The sequence below is a fragment of the Phaseolus vulgaris genome, chromosome 6, assembly GCF_000499845.2.
Source record: "Phaseolus vulgaris cultivar G19833 chromosome 6, P. vulgaris v2.0, whole genome shotgun sequence".
Taxonomy (NCBI): Eukaryota; Viridiplantae; Streptophyta; class Magnoliopsida; order Fabales; family Fabaceae; genus Phaseolus; species Phaseolus vulgaris.
In genome coordinates, this window is record NC_023754.2 from 15,044,359 (window position 1) to 15,061,514 (window position 17,156).

At 28.0% G+C, this 17,156-nt stretch overlaps 1 protein-coding gene across 1 annotated transcript; it reads right to left on the minus strand.

The window, feature by feature from the left end:
• Window positions 1–6,385: 6,385 nt before the first annotated feature.
• Window positions 6,386–14,943, minus strand: LOC137831254 (uncharacterized). The gene is made up of 9 exons (XM_068638850.1): window positions 14,569–14,943; window positions 11,861–11,932; window positions 10,778–10,867; window positions 9,717–9,759; window positions 8,689–8,795; window positions 8,298–8,393; window positions 7,450–7,640; window positions 7,254–7,323; window positions 6,386–6,793 (listed from the first exon to the last, which is right to left on the minus strand). The coding sequence occupies exons 1-9, from the start codon at window positions 14,758–14,760 to the stop codon at window positions 6,683–6,685; spliced, it is 972 nt and encodes a 323-aa protein (XP_068494951.1). The 5' UTR covers window positions 14,761–14,943; the 3' UTR covers window positions 6,386–6,682.
• Between the last annotated feature and the right edge of the window lie 2,213 nt (window positions 14,944–17,156).

A 17,156-nucleotide genomic window follows, 5' to 3' on the forward strand; every position in this document is an offset into this window, starting at 1 on the left:
TACAAGATGGGTACTTGCGAAAGCAATAAACAAACAATAGAAAATAAAGCAAAAATAGAATAATGAGACAAAGAATTTTTAAAGTGGGAAAACCTTCCCCAATTTAAGAAATAAAAACCCACGAGACCTAGTCTAGAAGGATTACAATATTTGTTTCTCTCACTATGTGAAGATAACACTCAATCTCACCCAACAAAGATGGAATACATTGTCTCTCTAGTCTCTCACTAGGATTTTTAATCTCACACAATGGTAGATATCTCATCTCTCTTTTTCTTTCTATGTTGCTCTTCTTACTGCTTCCTTTCCTTCTATTTTTCTCTTCCTCGAAAATTCCCCTTTATACAGAGAATAATGAGAGGAAGACTTATTCATAAAGAAATTAATTCTCATTACATTTTCAAGAAAGAGTAAACCTAAAATCTAGGTCGTAAAATATATACATCATTTAAGTTGTTGACTTATTTAAGCTTCTTAAATGAGTTTTTATAGTAATGATAAAACTATTATACAATTATTAAATAAATCAATTTTAGAGATAAAAATATTTAGTTGCTATATTGACTAAATTAGATCATATTTTAGAGACTAAAAAAATTATTGGTATTTAAATAAGATTTTATTATTAATAAATAATTTTTAAACTGATATTTAATTACCTACCAAGATTTTAACTACCAATTATTTATATTCTAAAGTTGGTAGCTAAATCCTTGGTAACTACTTAAATATTAATTTAAAAACTATTTAATAATAATAGAAACTAATTTAAATATCAATATTGTTTTAGTCTCTAAAATAATATTTAATTTAATCAATATAATAATTAATTATTTTTTATTTTTAAAAATAGTTTTTATTTAATGATAAATCTATATTTTAAAGTATAACTCATAATTTTAAGTAAGGTATCTTTTATTTTATTCGAATGTGAAGTATTATATATTTTTTCAAGCGCAAGACTTAAATATGAAAGAATCCAACATTTAATTGATACTAATATAAAATTTAGCTTGTAAAAAAACTTAAGTTTGTTTTGTTTAATTCTTATATTAATTTAACTTTATATGTTTATGAAATGTTAAATTAATTTTACCTTTATTAATTTAGTATTAATAAATATATTTTCTATAATAATCTACTTATAGAAGTGAATTTCAACTATTCTAAGCTATAATATTTTTTTAACCTTATCAATTTACTATTAAAAAATATTTTAATTCTAGATGATAATTAACAAAGAGACATGTCTTAACATATAAATCATAACGTTTTCATTTTTCAGTAAATTAAAAAAAAACAATTTCTTACTATAGTAAAAAGAATCTTCAAAATTAATTTTAACACTCAAGAAAGTTAAACATATTTCTGTAATGAATAAACATATTATTTTTGAATACGTAGTGTTGAGTATGTAAAACTTAAACTTAGTTATTTTAAACAATAGAGCTCAATTTCAAATTTGAATATTTTTTTTATTTAAACTAAATAAAACGAACTTGAATGAATATATAACTAGTTAAAATAAATAATTTATAAATATAACGCATTTAAAAGTTTGAAAGTATTCAAAAGAAACATCATTCCACTTCCATAAGAAGTCGACAATCTTTGAAAGACACAGAAAATTGACATTATAAGTGCACACTCAACTCAATTAAACAACTCATACAAATAATTTGCAATGAATTTATTCAAGTTTTTGAGTATTACATGTATATAAATTTCATCTAAATGTTAGATATCAATACCAACATGTTTTTTTTTATATATAAAAATTTTCATATTAGGTATCACTATGCAACTTACATCTTAAATAGGCTGACACTTCAAGTAACAACAATCATCTGTCATCACATGAAAAAAAAGTATTATTAGAAAAGAAAATACAAAAAAAAATATGGGAGAGTAGACCAAAATCTATATATTAACAAAAAAGATACGTAGACTATACCTACTCATAAAAAATTCTAAGAACAGACTAAATAGAAGACTATTATACCAATGAAATGATTATCTATGAATAAATCCTAAATTAGTCAATTTATCATCACATGCATTCCCTTCATGAAAAATATGAGTAACCCTAAACCTAATTTTCTCGATTACGAAGCATCCACGAAACATTAGTTCTAACAATAAATGCAGCATAAACAATCACATTCAAGTCATACATTAGTAAGCCTCATCTTTTGAGTTTTTTCCATAACATATATAACTCCATAAAACTCAGCAACCATAACAGTCTGAACTTCAAGAAATGCAGAGAAATCACCAATAAACTCCCCCATACTCCCACAAAAAATATCTCCTCAAGTAGCAAGACCAGGATATTCCCTATCAACCCCATCAATGTTAATTTTAACCCAACCTGGTGAAGGGAATTGCCATCTAAGAGGAAGAAGACGAAGAACTTTACTAGTACGAGTATTAATACCAAAATATTTAATTACGTTGAAATCCAACATATCATTCTTCATTGAATCTTTAGACGAATTTTCCTCTAGACAAGTTAAATCTTTAATTATCGAAATAGCCCTAGAAACATCAATCTTATCCTGAAATCTAGCATAATTCCTCATACGCCATATCATCCAAATAGAAAAAGTTATCACAACAAGATTAATCAATTTAACCAAATGACTACCATCACTCTTAACAAAAGAAAGAAGGTCATCCTTATTAGAGAAATGAGAAGTAAGAAAAATCTGTCGAACCCAACTCCAAATATACAAAGCATTAGAACATTCAAAAAATAAATGTTGAATAAATTCCTCGTATTTTTCACAAAGCTTACACATAGAACATATATGCAAACATTTATTATGAATATGCTAATATGTAGGAAGCCGCCCATAAAAAACTTTCCAGAGTATTAGAGTTTTGGAAGGCGGAACATATGAAGAGCAAATGAATTTACCCCAACCACAGGAAACTCCTAGTTCCAAGAAAAAGATCCTAACTGATTTAAGAGTAAAACAATTAGACTCATATAAAATCCAACACGTTTAGAAATACTTCAACTTCCAAAACAAGATTCAACACATCAATCTCTAGTATACTTTTTGTTGTTGTAACGTTGGTTTTTTGCATACAAATTTAAAGAAATATTTGATATCAATGAATTATAAATAAACTTTTTAAATACTACATCACCTCTTATGTAAAATCTTAATGCTTTGGATTGAAGATGAAGACATAATCTCTTATATGGACTGATGCATGATTCATTGGTTTCGAATCTCTCTCTAAAGTTTTTTAATGAAAGAATCAATAGTGATGTTAGAACTAAGTTCATCTTGGTAACTGACTTAAAAAATTTGTGTGAATGAACTAAATTTTAAATTTCTTGTATCAAAAGTCTCTCTAACCAGAGTTCCAAGTAAGCATGTCCCATTTTGATAAATGATCAAAGAAAAAAAATACTAATAGTGAGATACTAGTGGTTAAAATTGCTTCAACTCAAGAAATAGTGTACAAATATGAAATAATTACTTTAAAGAAAAAAAAATACTAATAATGAGATACTAGTGGTTAAAATTGCTTCAACTCAAGATATAGTGTACAAATATGAAATAATTACTTTAAGGAAAGTGACAAATAAATTCATTCCTTAAGAGTTTTGAGTTTACTTTAAGTTTTGAGTTAAGCATTATTAAAAATAATCTTAAAGGTATTATAAATCAACAATCCATAATGTTTCTTGTACATATGATTTTTATAATATGAAAACTGTTCACACGTATGATATTCTATGTAAGGTAACACTGATAATTTAATTATTGAAGTAAGTCTATAAAACTTATGTGTACTTTTAAAAAAAATTATAGTTCGTTAAGGAAAAAAAAACACACACATATATATATATATATATATATATAATTTTTAATGTTTAATCATGACACTATAAAATAATTTTACACTATCATTCAACTATAAGTTATTATTGATATGATTTTTAAAGCAATGATTGTAAGAATGAATAAATTTATTGGGTATAATGATCCGTAATTGAATGATAATTTGACATGATTTTTCACTTAAAAACATATAAGACGTTTTATATTTATTGGTAATATTTTATTACATATTCATGCATGAGTATTTTTCAATCTATCGAGTAAAAAACGAAGTCTCTTTCACATTATTTTAGCTATATTGACTGACAAACTACCAATCTTGAACACAATCTTTTTTGTTAAATAAAACATCTCCAAAGTCATACATGCATTTGCTCCTCAATCTAAATCATGGCCCTTTTTGATTCTCATCATTAAAAGGAGAAAGACATTTCAATTTTATTCTCCCAGAAATATTCTTAGGTGATGGTGGTCACCAACCAAGAATATTTTCCACTTTATGGATGTTTTAATAATTAGAGTATTACTCTAAGCATTAATTTTTTAGAAATGAAGTTAACAATTGAATAGACAGATCCCTGAGATCATGATTCAGCAAATTATTATTAGACAGTGGAAGTCAACATTAGTTAAAGCACATAGTTAAAGATTTAAACTTAACTCATTCTTTTAATAAAAAAAATGATCATAGAGATTGGTTGTTATTAAATGGTTCAACAAAACTACTTACTATTTAAGATTGTTTGTAATTTAAACATGTTATATCTAATGTTCAACAAATATTCCCACAAAATAATTATATAAAAATTATGCTAATGTGATTGAGAATATATCTAATGTTCTTTCCAAGGGAGTTGAGTTATTTAGAGGCACTACTAACCAAAGTGAAAATTGCCAAACAGCTTAGTGTCACAGTAGCAAATGACTTAGATAAATTCAATCTACCATAATTCTGACTTACCCGTGTTTGCTTCTATGCTTCTATGGATGTACTGTTCAAGAGGAAGGATGTGAGTGGATATTCATGGTTTGAATCAAGGAATGTGCAGGGAAGTGAAGGAGAGGATATACATGTGAATAGTAAATATCCTCTCCCCTCAAAATGAAGAGATGTAGAGGGAAAGTTCAGCATTTTTTATCTCTAAATTTACCCTCATTTGAATGTATTAGTATTTTAAAAAATTTATTGTACAATGTTTAATATATATATATATATATATATAATGAAGAAACAAATCATAATAAATTTTAAGGAAGTTTTAAGTTTATTTATTATTTTATAAAATATTATAAATCAGTGTAAAAAAAAATATAGTTAAACAAAATCTTCCATTTATATATTAGTGATTAGGGTAGATCAGATGATACCTATTTTTCAAGTTCTAATCAGATATTTTATTAAATATGGTTGAATTTAATTTTTTTTAAAGAAAAGAATATACTATATCTAATTAAAATTGAAAATATTACCTGGATTGGATCATGGTCATCACCAAAAAATTATACTAAACATTTTCATTTTATTTTATACTAAATATTTAATTTATTTAATACAAAAAAATCACTAAAAACAATCCATCACTTAAAATAATTTTATTCTAACTTAATTATTCATTAGAAACTGAAAATATAATTAGTATATTAAAATATGTATTTATGTATTATGTTATATTTTTGTTACTGTTGCATTTTTTAAATTGCTTTATTGTGAAATTTTTTAATATTAAAAAATAGTAATTTATTTTATTTATATAAAATGTAATTTATTTTTTAATTTCATAGTATATGTTTAATATTTAAAAAGATTATTTAAAATTCTGTTTTTATTTTTATTTTTGTTATGTTTATATTAAAATATTTTTATATATAGTTATTATGTTTATGAGTTATAATTTATTTTATTATAATTTTTTATGAAATTTTTTTCTATTGTTAATTACGTTTTATTTTTGTTGTTGTAGTATTTTTTATTTTTCATTTCTAGAGAGTTTTTAATATTAAAAAATAATATTTTTTTTTATTTATATAAGATTTGATTTATTTTTCAATTTTATTATTTAAAGTTCTGTTTTTATTTAATTTGTTGAATACATATTTTTTTTAATTATAATTTTTATATTATACATATTTACATTTAATATATTTTTTTTTAATTATAATTTTTAAATCTACAAAATATGTGAAAGTTTTTCATTTTTAAACAAAAACAACTCATTTTATTATTAATTTTTTAATAGGCAAGGGTTAATCTGTAAAGTAACATTTCACACCTTTAAAAGAAATTAAAATTCCCTCATAACCATCACATCATTCACAAACTCTCATAAATTTTCCTCACACATCCATCCTAATATACCCCAATCCAAACACTTTCACTTTCTTCACACTTTCCTTACACATCTACTCTCTCAAATCCTCACACATCCCCTCCCTAATCCAAACAGAGCCTTAAGGTGCAATTTTCTCCTTATAGACTGTGGAGTTGAGAAAACCATAAACAAGAATTGCGTTTATAAAAAGACACCTTTAAAAAATGCATTTAACTTGATTGGAATATTTGATGATTGATACCAAATGTACCTGCTAAAAAAGCTCATTAAGGAGTAAAACCCACCTCAATGTCTTGATTTAAGCATAACTACACAATGGGTATAAAAAACCACCTATAACAAAAACATATAAAGAAAAATGTCTTTTAACTAGATTTCCATGCATCACTAATTACAGGCTTTTCCTCTGACCAACCAAGTTTCATGAGATATGGATATAGCCGGACCCCAAAAGGGATGATAGCAGCAACCAGACAAGATCTGTAACCTATCTCAGGTCACAATCATATGATCGAACCCTCCTCCAGCTTGTAGTGCAGGAACTCGATTCACTCCAACATTGTGAAGCAATTGTTGTAGCCACCTCCTAGTTGTGGGGTCTTCCTGAAGAAACAAAACCGTGACAGATAATGTAAGCAAACAAAGCGTGTATTTTGGTACAGGAGAAAACTTAAATGCAATTATTTAGGTACTTCTAGTGCTATTTTCAAATAAGAATCGGTTTCATTTCCATAGTCCCAATAATAAATTTACATTAAAGATTAACATAGGTTCCTTGGTCAAATGGTGTCGTTTTTCAATTAAAATTGGAATCTCACCTTCATAATCCGCATCATAAATGTTTACGTTAAAGGTCAACATAAATTCCTAAGGTTAGACTCTAATTTTAACTAAAAGAACAACACCAAAAACACTTTAAAGAAAGTGTGTCTACATTGAGCTATATAGAATTAACTTTTCTAGTCATTTCACTAGAATCCTTCAACTTATGATTTCTGTAATCCAGTCATTCACTCTATTCATTAAATCAAATATGTATATCACAGGAACTATAAGTACTTACACGAAGGCAACTGCTGAACGTAGCATCTCTTAACATGTCTGGTAGACAGCTTCTTAATGCATCACAAGCTCTGTTTTAACCAGAGCAAAGTTTAATTAGAGACATCCGACTTGAAAAGAAAAACAGCCGACAAGAGGCAATTTACTTTGAAGAGATGAAGAAGGAACAACTAAGTAGTTGCAAATTAGTAACTAACCTTGGATTATCTGACAGGCGAAGATAGCACCTAATGATATGCTTCAGTAATCGAGAGGAGGGTTGCTCAGCAAGAGCTGCCACCATGTTCCCCAAAACTCTACCTACCGCAAAAAAGCGCTCAGCTGTAGTACAAATGTAGTCCAAGCCAACATCGTCCAAAAGAATTTTTTGAACAATAAATGTTGCAACCTGGGGTGGTAGAGGTTTCATTAGACAACCATGATCCATTTTACTATTATTTATGTATATATAGACGATAGAGAGAGTGGCAACTTATGATGACCAAGTGGCTTAATGTCTACAGAACAAAGGAGATCGAGAGTTTACATCTTTGGCATTAATAACACAAAATCGTGAATCTATGTCAAATATCTGGCTTTAAGATCAAAAATAGTATTCAAACTCATATATTACGAATGCCAGTGCTCAAATTACATCATATAAAATTAAACACTGACAGGAAAAATTCAAAGCCCTGTGACATAGCTATAAGCTTAAATTGAGACCAGCTGCTCTCTAAAGGAAAAACAGGTGTCAGAGATCAAAGTAATCTCCTCAATTAAAGGTTCCTGTGTCAATTTATCTTATGCTATCTCAGTAATAAACATGTGAATGCATAACAGATAAATCATAAATGGGTTGTATTAGAACGAGCAAGATAGGGTCACATAAATACACACATGCTCACCAAAAAAAAAAGTGTAGATACACATGTTGATGAAACAGACCAGAAAAAAGTGCTCAAAGAAATATGAAGGAAACAGAAACTAAATCCAATTTACCAGACAAATAATGTGATGACATACGTTTACCAAAGACTAAAAGTATAGAATCAGTAAACTCAACTGTTTTGGATAGCTCACTGCCCATTTCCATGGTGCGCAAGCACAGAGGAATTATTTCTGTTGAAAGAAGGAAACTTATAACTTCTGTATCATCAACCTGATCGATAAAAATCAGCCAGAAAAAAAATTGTCACAATTGACAAAACCACAACATTTTAAATATAAATTATAATAATAAAATACATCAATGATGTAACATGACTGGGACTAAACTTTGTTTCTTGATAGTAGTGAATAACCATGCTAACAAATTGGATTTGGGATTTGTGTCAAGAATGTGGTGATAATTTCTTTCTAAAAATTTGCCATATAATCATCAATCATGTATATTGTCATATCATATTTTTCTAGTAGATATTTTGCACCCAACAGAATGGGCAAGGAAGAAATACCTTCACCAACGCACCAATGACACCAAGACTGGTAAGCCTCAAGTACTCAAATGGTCTTGACTTGCTTGTTGTATTAAGGAAGGGGTACAGATATAAAGGTATATGAGCTGCAGTGGAGAAAAAAGCAAGTGCAACAACTCATTGTATGAAACATCAAACACTTCATGTACTATTCTTTAACAAGCAAAAATTGTAATGGATATTGTGAAGTAAAAAGTTCTCATTCTTATTCAATACAAAAAAGGTAATATAAAACTAAATGCTTCTCGCCAAACAGGTTTAGTTAGAAGTGTATAGATATTGGAAGTACAAAATCTAACACAAGTAGGTAAAAGTTATGCAGCTAAACAGGGAAGTCAGGAATGACCTACAGATAGTGGGAGAAAGGAACTTGATTTTTAAGCAACACAGGAAGTCCTAAGATGAGAAAGACTTTCAGTCATAGAAGCTATATATTGGATGGAAGATTTTCAGTAGATCATCTTAAAAAATCATTCAGGATAAGATATCCTCCAACCCATGTTACAAATCAATTAAAAACAAAACAGACTAAACCAAAGCAATCAGCAATTCAAACATTATATTACAGTGAACAATTTCAAGAAGAAGGAATTAAATTTACAAAAGAGGATGTATGCATCTGTTTATGCAGTAAAAAAATATCATAAGCAGAATCAAATTAAAAGCTAATATTGACAAATAATGTAAACCCAAAACAAAATTATTGACAATTCAATCAACTCCCTAAATCAAAAGTCCATATCCCATATTTGAGATATAGCTCATGAACTTGACTTGTATTATGTCCCAAAAATGCTCATCTGGACATTCTAGTTTCCAGTGCTTCCCAATTCATTATATTATCCAGATGGCATCAACCAAATCAAAAAAAGCTGACAGCATCTTCTAAAGCACTAGTGTATATAGAAAAAATATCGACATTATCAGAGTGTGTAACAAAAAGGTGATCAGTAGAAAATCAGACAGAAGTTCAAAGTCCTTCAGATGAATGAGGAAAGTGACTATACCATTGAGGAATAGCATCCTTGTATCCGGGTGAGATGCTACACACTGAAAAAATAAATTACAAGGGAAAAGAACTCAGCAGAATTAGTGTTTTGTTTATTTTGTTCATAACATACTTTGAAAGGAGAGAAGTGAAAAGATAAAAGAAAAAGTATGATATTTATGATAATCTCATTTTCTAAGCAACTGGTTTTCAGAATTAAGAAGCTTAAAAAACAGTAGTAAAAAATGTTTTCTCTTTTCTCCTGTAAAGAAACAAAATAACCTGGCTAGCATAATGTATTCTGTTGTAGTCATTTTGAGATTAGTCAATAATATAAATTTAATGGAAAATGCATGCTGAAATTTGATACTTAGTTTGGGAGTATTTTGGAGTGTGTTTTGTTTGTATATATTTGTGTGTATACATTGACCAAGGCTGACTAACCAGTCAGATTCATCTGGCATGAAGATATAATTAGCTGGCTTGGTTCACACTTCATTGATGTAACCGACTTAGTGTGCTAGTGCCAAGAACCAGAATGTGGTTAAAAGGGTATTCTATGCTTTATATATAGGTTATAGGTTATGCCTCCTTGACATTTTGCAACAACAACCAAGCTAATTCCAACTATATGGATGAAAGGATTCCATATTGTTGTATTGTTAATCACATCCATAGACAAACCAATGACTTCCAAAGCCTTTTTAATTGTTTTGCTTATTATATTTCTGTTTCCCTATACCTCATCGATAGGGTTACCTTCCATCTGCTTTACTCTTCTTAGTAAGGCTTTTACAAGTCATCTCCACACATGCACAAACTACTTAAAGCAAGGTTCTAACATTTCTTCTACTACAGGTACTATCCAAACTTTCTCTGTAGTAAATTCATTCCTAATCCCAAATGTATGGTAATTGGCATCATCTATGTCCCTCGACAATTTTTTGAATAATTTATTAAAATACTTAAAAGTCCAAAACTGCAAGAATACGGTAGTCATGTAATGAAGTTATTCACTAAAACAAAATGAACGTCACAGTAAAATACAGAACACAACTTGATAGAACAAAGTCATCTGACCTGAAGAAGAGCAAGAGCATTACACACTCGATTTGATTGTGCAGGAGTAAGATTTGGTGGTGAAAGAACAGGATAAATTGATACTATTTCCTGAAACAAAACAAAAAAATCAAATCCTTGTAAGTGGAGGAAAATTGTGAGGAAACTTGCTACTGGAAAACAATGAACAAAAAAGCAATGTTTAAGGAATGAAATGAGACACAATTTTTTTCAAGGACACAGATGCAATAAAATATGAAATCAAAATAAATCTGGAGAAAAAAGAATGAGAAAAATTAAATCTACAATGCACATGGCTGCAGAGACTATAAAATACAACATCTGAATTAAATGAGCAATAACTAATAGTACGTTTAGTTTGGTTAAGGGGAACTGAAAGAAAGGGGAAAAATATTTTAGATTTAACCTCCTTTTGGTTCATAAAGTTGGAAGGGAGGGATGATAAAGGGGCTGAAATCCTTTCCTTCCTATTTATGACTCAAATTCAACATTGGCAAGATTTGAAACAAAGGGAAAACAATTTTTATTATTTGGACTATGCAACTAAGCTTCCTGGAGATTTTATTTTCCCTACCATCTCTTCTATTACTATTGAGAACAGTATAATGGTAAATTCTTCATATGTTTCCTCCCTTCTCTTGAACCAAGCCATACAAGGAAACTTCTCCCTCCTTAAGGCTGAAAAAGTGCAGTTTGCAGAGTATGCTAAGTATAAAAACTTATTAATTACCAAAAGAATGATTGGCTTACCTATTAAGACCAATTTATAAAGTTAACAGTTTTAAACAAGTTTTGAGTTATATCACACCATCACAATTTACTTCTATCACCCATCACCACCCATCAGCTTTTATAAAAATAAAAATTTGGTTTTGCAAAGGAAAAAAATTCTAAGCAACATCAACTTATCAAAAGATATAGCAGATCAGACTAAATAGAAAGGCAATAAAAGCACAAGGATAAAACAGAAATGTAAAAATGCTCAAAATTTTACAAACTACATAAAAGTTCACAAGAATGATTAAAGCAAAGTATGGTAAACGATACAGGAAAGGAATATGCTACTCAAGTCAGATAACGTACCTGCAAAAGTGCAGCAATAGTACCAAAAGAATTCCATAACAAAGGAGCAAGATCTTGAAATAGCTCCCTCTTCTAAAATGAGAAAACAAGAAAGAAAAACATTGATCAGATACCTCTATGAGTGCATCAGCAATACCAAAAGTTTCTCTCTAAAAATGGTATGCTACTAAATAATTATACTGATTTACACAATAAGAACAACCACCAAGCCTTTTCCTACTAGGCAGGGTTTGCTAATCACATGATGTCATAATGTTATATTGTAAATCATGTCTTAGATTAGTTACACACACGTTATATTTAAAACTTCTAATATTATTTATCAGAACTTACACATTTTAATAAAGTACAAAGGATTTATAGTTGAAATCTGGAAAAAAAGAAAAACTGAACACAATAGGGTCATTAAACGCAAAAAAATAATATCTTATTGAACCACTTAGACCCTTCTTTACAATCATGTTAGTCATCATTTTTGGGGAAGGTCGTCAATGTTGCAGCGCATGCAGCTGTTTTTATGGTAAGAGATTATGACCAGACTATTTGATACAACTATCTATTCACAGTTTTGGTCCATCATATTCATGCATTTACAATTCATGTAAATGATATTGATACTCTTAAAGGGTGTTCTATTTTTTCGTAGTTCACGATTAGGTACATATATGACTTATCTATATAAATTATGACAAAATAAGGCTTTACAAAACTGGTTTCTAAGGCATATACTATAATTTCATCATATTTTTAGTCAATGTGGAGTTACACCCCCTCGCGTTGAGGATAAACATTCTAAGCGTGAGACTAGATATTTGTGGGTGGAATTTGACCATATCTCTAATAAATGAGAGAGGATGGTACATTAGAGCACCAAACCACAAAAGTGGGATAGTTATTCTAATAATTTGTATATATTAATATTAATAATTAATGTTTTTTAACATATATATATATATAGTTTGTATTATATACTATTGTTTAATTATATCTATATTATTTTTACTTATATATATATATATATATATATTTCTTATTATTATATTATTTAAAAATTTACCATTGTTTAACAGCATAAATTATTGGATTTTGTTTCTGATACCTAAAATATTTTCTTTAATTTTCTGGTCCCTAACCATTTTTTTACTTTCATTTTGGTCCCAAAAGCAAGTTAGATAATGTTTTTGAAAAATAAAGTGCTGTAGATAACACTTCAGAGACAAAAGAAAACCAAAATGATTATTAAGAATGAAAGAGTTTAAAATAATTTACCAGCGACCATATTCAACTCTTATCTACCTGATTATATTATGTCATGTTTTATTTAGTTTTTATTATTATTAGTTAACTTTTATATTTTAATATTCTTTTTAATTTCTTAAATCATAGATTATGGTTTATTTACTTTATATTATAATATAAAGAAGAATTCACCAATAACAAGTTTAAATCCACCCATGTAAATATGGCACAGGAATGTTGAACTCAAATTGGCACAACTTGAGGTTGAGGCCCAATAGATAAGAAATGAGAGAAAAAACACATTGAAACCCTAAGGACCCGACCCAATAGGTTCTCTATTAGCTATTATCTAGTACATTCCATCTGGGAGTAAGAGACCCCGGACAAAACACAATATGGAAGAGTGAGAGGTAACACAAAAAGTATGAAGGAAGTCCTAAAGTGTTTGGTGAAGCAAATTTCCCTTGACTTCAAAACACCACATAAATGTGATAGTGATGGCCTCTCTCCTCTGCTATTGAGGCGGGTTTAAACACAACTTGAAAATGTTATGTGACAGCCTTGCCACGCCTCACCATGATAGCAGTGGCTAATGGTAACCATCAATGAGTCCAAACAACAGCTAGCAAGCGGTAGCTGTTTACAACCATCAATAAGTCCAAAACAACAGCTAGAAAAGTGGTGGCTGTTTATAACCGTTGATAAGTCCAACAACAGTTGATAATGAGAGCGGTGGCTATTGATAACCATGAATAAGTCCAACAACAACAACAGCTAGCTAAGATACACTTTTAGAATTTGAGTTTAAGCCTAAGTCAAATTCACCAAACTGACTATAAAATAGAGAATTGTTTCCCACTGTAATTTGATAGTATCACTCTAGTCAATGTAAAATCTCAAACATCCCTAACTCATTCATGTCACAAAATCTAAAAAAGGGAATTAATAATATGTATGTCAAAGCCATGAAAACAAGTCACCACCACCAACTTTTTGGTCCTGATAAGGATAATGTGATTGCCATTACCCAACACTTTTGCATATGACAAGGATCCATCACAGATTATCCACTACATGGATCATCCACAACTTAAACACATACAAACTGACCTCATCTCTTCCTATCTTTTCTTCTCAAACAAAAACCAAAATGATAAGAGAGAGAAACAAACAAGGAAAACAAAGCTTCAATAAGCACAAGACCGTTATCCTAAAGCTCCTCAACAGCACAATGTCTCAACAGTTAATTAAGTTAATTAATACACACAAAATAAAGAAAGAGAAACAAGTTTCGATCCATATTCACAAACAGAAAAACAAAACAAACAATTACATACAAAAAGAAAAGGAACCCTAACTACATATCCAGAAAATCAAGACAACTTCAATTCACCGTCATAGTTATTCAAACGACAAAAAATTGAAGCAGAAACTTGAAAGGGCAAGTAAAAATGTTAATAAGAATTAACCTTGGAGAGTTCCAGAAGCGCGTTTTCTCGGAGTTCAGGGTTGCTGAGTTCCAGTACCAGTTGCTCCGCCGATGCCATCTTCCGATCTTTGCCGGCACCAGAGCCCTGTGACCCGGCACCACTCGACGAAGACTGTGGACCGCCGCCACCGAAGGCGGCACCCATAGACAGCGATTGGGGCAAATTCGACATTTCGAATCACAATTCACTCTTCTTGAGTTTGGTCTTTTTTATTCTTTGGGTTCTTTCAAAGAGAACAAACTTATAAAGCAGTTTTGAAAATATAATAAGGGTTTTAGGTTTCAAACCAATTTTTTTTTTAGGTTTTTAAGTTCAAATGACACATCTCTTGCATGCAATAAATGAAAATGTCATGTGTAAAAGATGGATTGGTACTTCTTTTAATGAATTTGTTTGTTATTTTCAATGAATTTGCATCTTCTTTAGAGCAAGTATCCAAGGAAATGAAAGACAAAAGCAAAGAAGAAAAAATGAAATTAATAGGATTTATGATTTTTTTATTAATTTGAGTTATTAGGTAATAAATATGTATGTTAAAGTTTAGAAAATTTACTTTTTATGGATACATTAAATTAAAAAAAATGTTTTTATCCAATAAAGACTTCAATATTTTTAGTTATTGTGAAATAAACAAATTTCAATTTTGATTTCCAAAAAAAATATTTTTTATCTTCTAAAATTTAAATAATTTTTTTTTGGTTTTTCTTATTTTAAAATTTAATATAACTAATTATAATCCTTAACATCAATATTAAAATGAATAAATAATATATATTTATAAATTTTAAGGTCTTTCTTAAAATAATTATATGGTACTAAGGCAAACATGTACTTATTGTTTTACTATATTATATTAATTTTGATAAATTAAGATTTAATATATGTATTAATTTTAATTTTATACATTTATTTAAATAAAATTATATATATTATTTTGTATATTTGATGAACAATATATAATTCCAACTATTGTTAAAACAATATATGAGAGGTATACATGAAAGAGGAAGAAAAAAAAATTGTACCTTAGACTAATGATGTAGGTTGTTAATTTAACTTCATAAGTACTCTATATTTCATTATTTTCTTTCTTTAATTTTTACATATAACAAAATAAAATTTGAAGTTTAAAATATTAAAATTTTAAAATATAATTAAGACATAAAAATTGTATGCATTCTAATAATATATTATCATAGATAATTTGAAATAGTTATTTGAATTTTGATTATCATTAGATAAAAGGTAATTATTTTCCAAATTCAAGATTAAAAAACAGAAAAAAGTAAAAAAAAAATACACGAAATACAAATTTTAAGTCTTTAATAAATATGAAGAATTTCTGAATAATAATGTTTTAATTTTAATTTCTTAACTTATACATTTCATATATTAGTATATTATTTAATTATTTGTAGTAATATAATAAAATTGTAGTGCTTATATAAATAAATGTTTGTGTTGTGTATATTCATTACCCGAATTCTTGATGGAGATGTGATTTTCTATATCAATAAATCTAATGAAATTTAATATACTTAATTTATTAAATAATATCAATACATTAAAAAATTGTCCTTAAAATAATTTGTTACACCTTTAGAATTACATGTTCTAAAATTCTTAAAATAATTCCTGAAACCATAAAAGCAAATAGTTATCTTTACACGACAGTAAAATAATTATAGTTATATTAACTCCTTTGATTCTTAACAATTAAATGATAATATGAATATATTATTATAATTATTACTGACTTTTGTAGGAATGATTTATCTATATTTAAGGTTTGTAAATGTCTAATAAATTATTAAAAACAGCTTTATTTCACAATAATAATATATTTATTACAACAAATGTTTTTGTATGCCCTCTCTATTCTTTTTCTTTTCTACCAGTCTTTTGTAAGGAATTGACACATCTCAATAAAAATTAAGTTTCAAATAACTTGATTTTTTTTCCACATATTTATTTGTGTACATTGTTGTGTTTCTTTTCTTTTTAACCCAATTTATTTGTTTTATTCTTGTTTCTGTTTAGCATTTATTCTCAATATTATTCTTTTTCATCTTCTTAGGATATAGTTTAGAAGTGTATGACTTATGATCTATATTCTGTGATTTTAAGATAGTTTTATTTTATCTTTTGCAATTATTACTTCAATTATAGTAATAAAAAGAATTTGAATATGTTTGGTGTAATGTTCTCAAACTCTAAATTGTATTAAAATGTAAGCAATAATAAGTTGTCTAAGTATCTTTAAGATTAAGGAACATAATTTTAACACTACACTTACACTTAACACATTGAATCAAATGAAATCATATATTATTATTTTTTTCCTTTTTTTAAGTAAAAGGCACTATTTTGATTAAAAAATATTTAGCTTTATTTTTCTTCTCAACCAAACATGATTTTCATTAAACACAATAAATATTTTATTAAATGGAGAAGAGAGAAAAATAAGTCTTTCATCATCTCTACATGATTCTAGAAGTCAATTCTTTTTAGTTTCATAAACAAAAATTAGCTTAAACAAAAATATGTATTGTTTTAAGTGGCATACC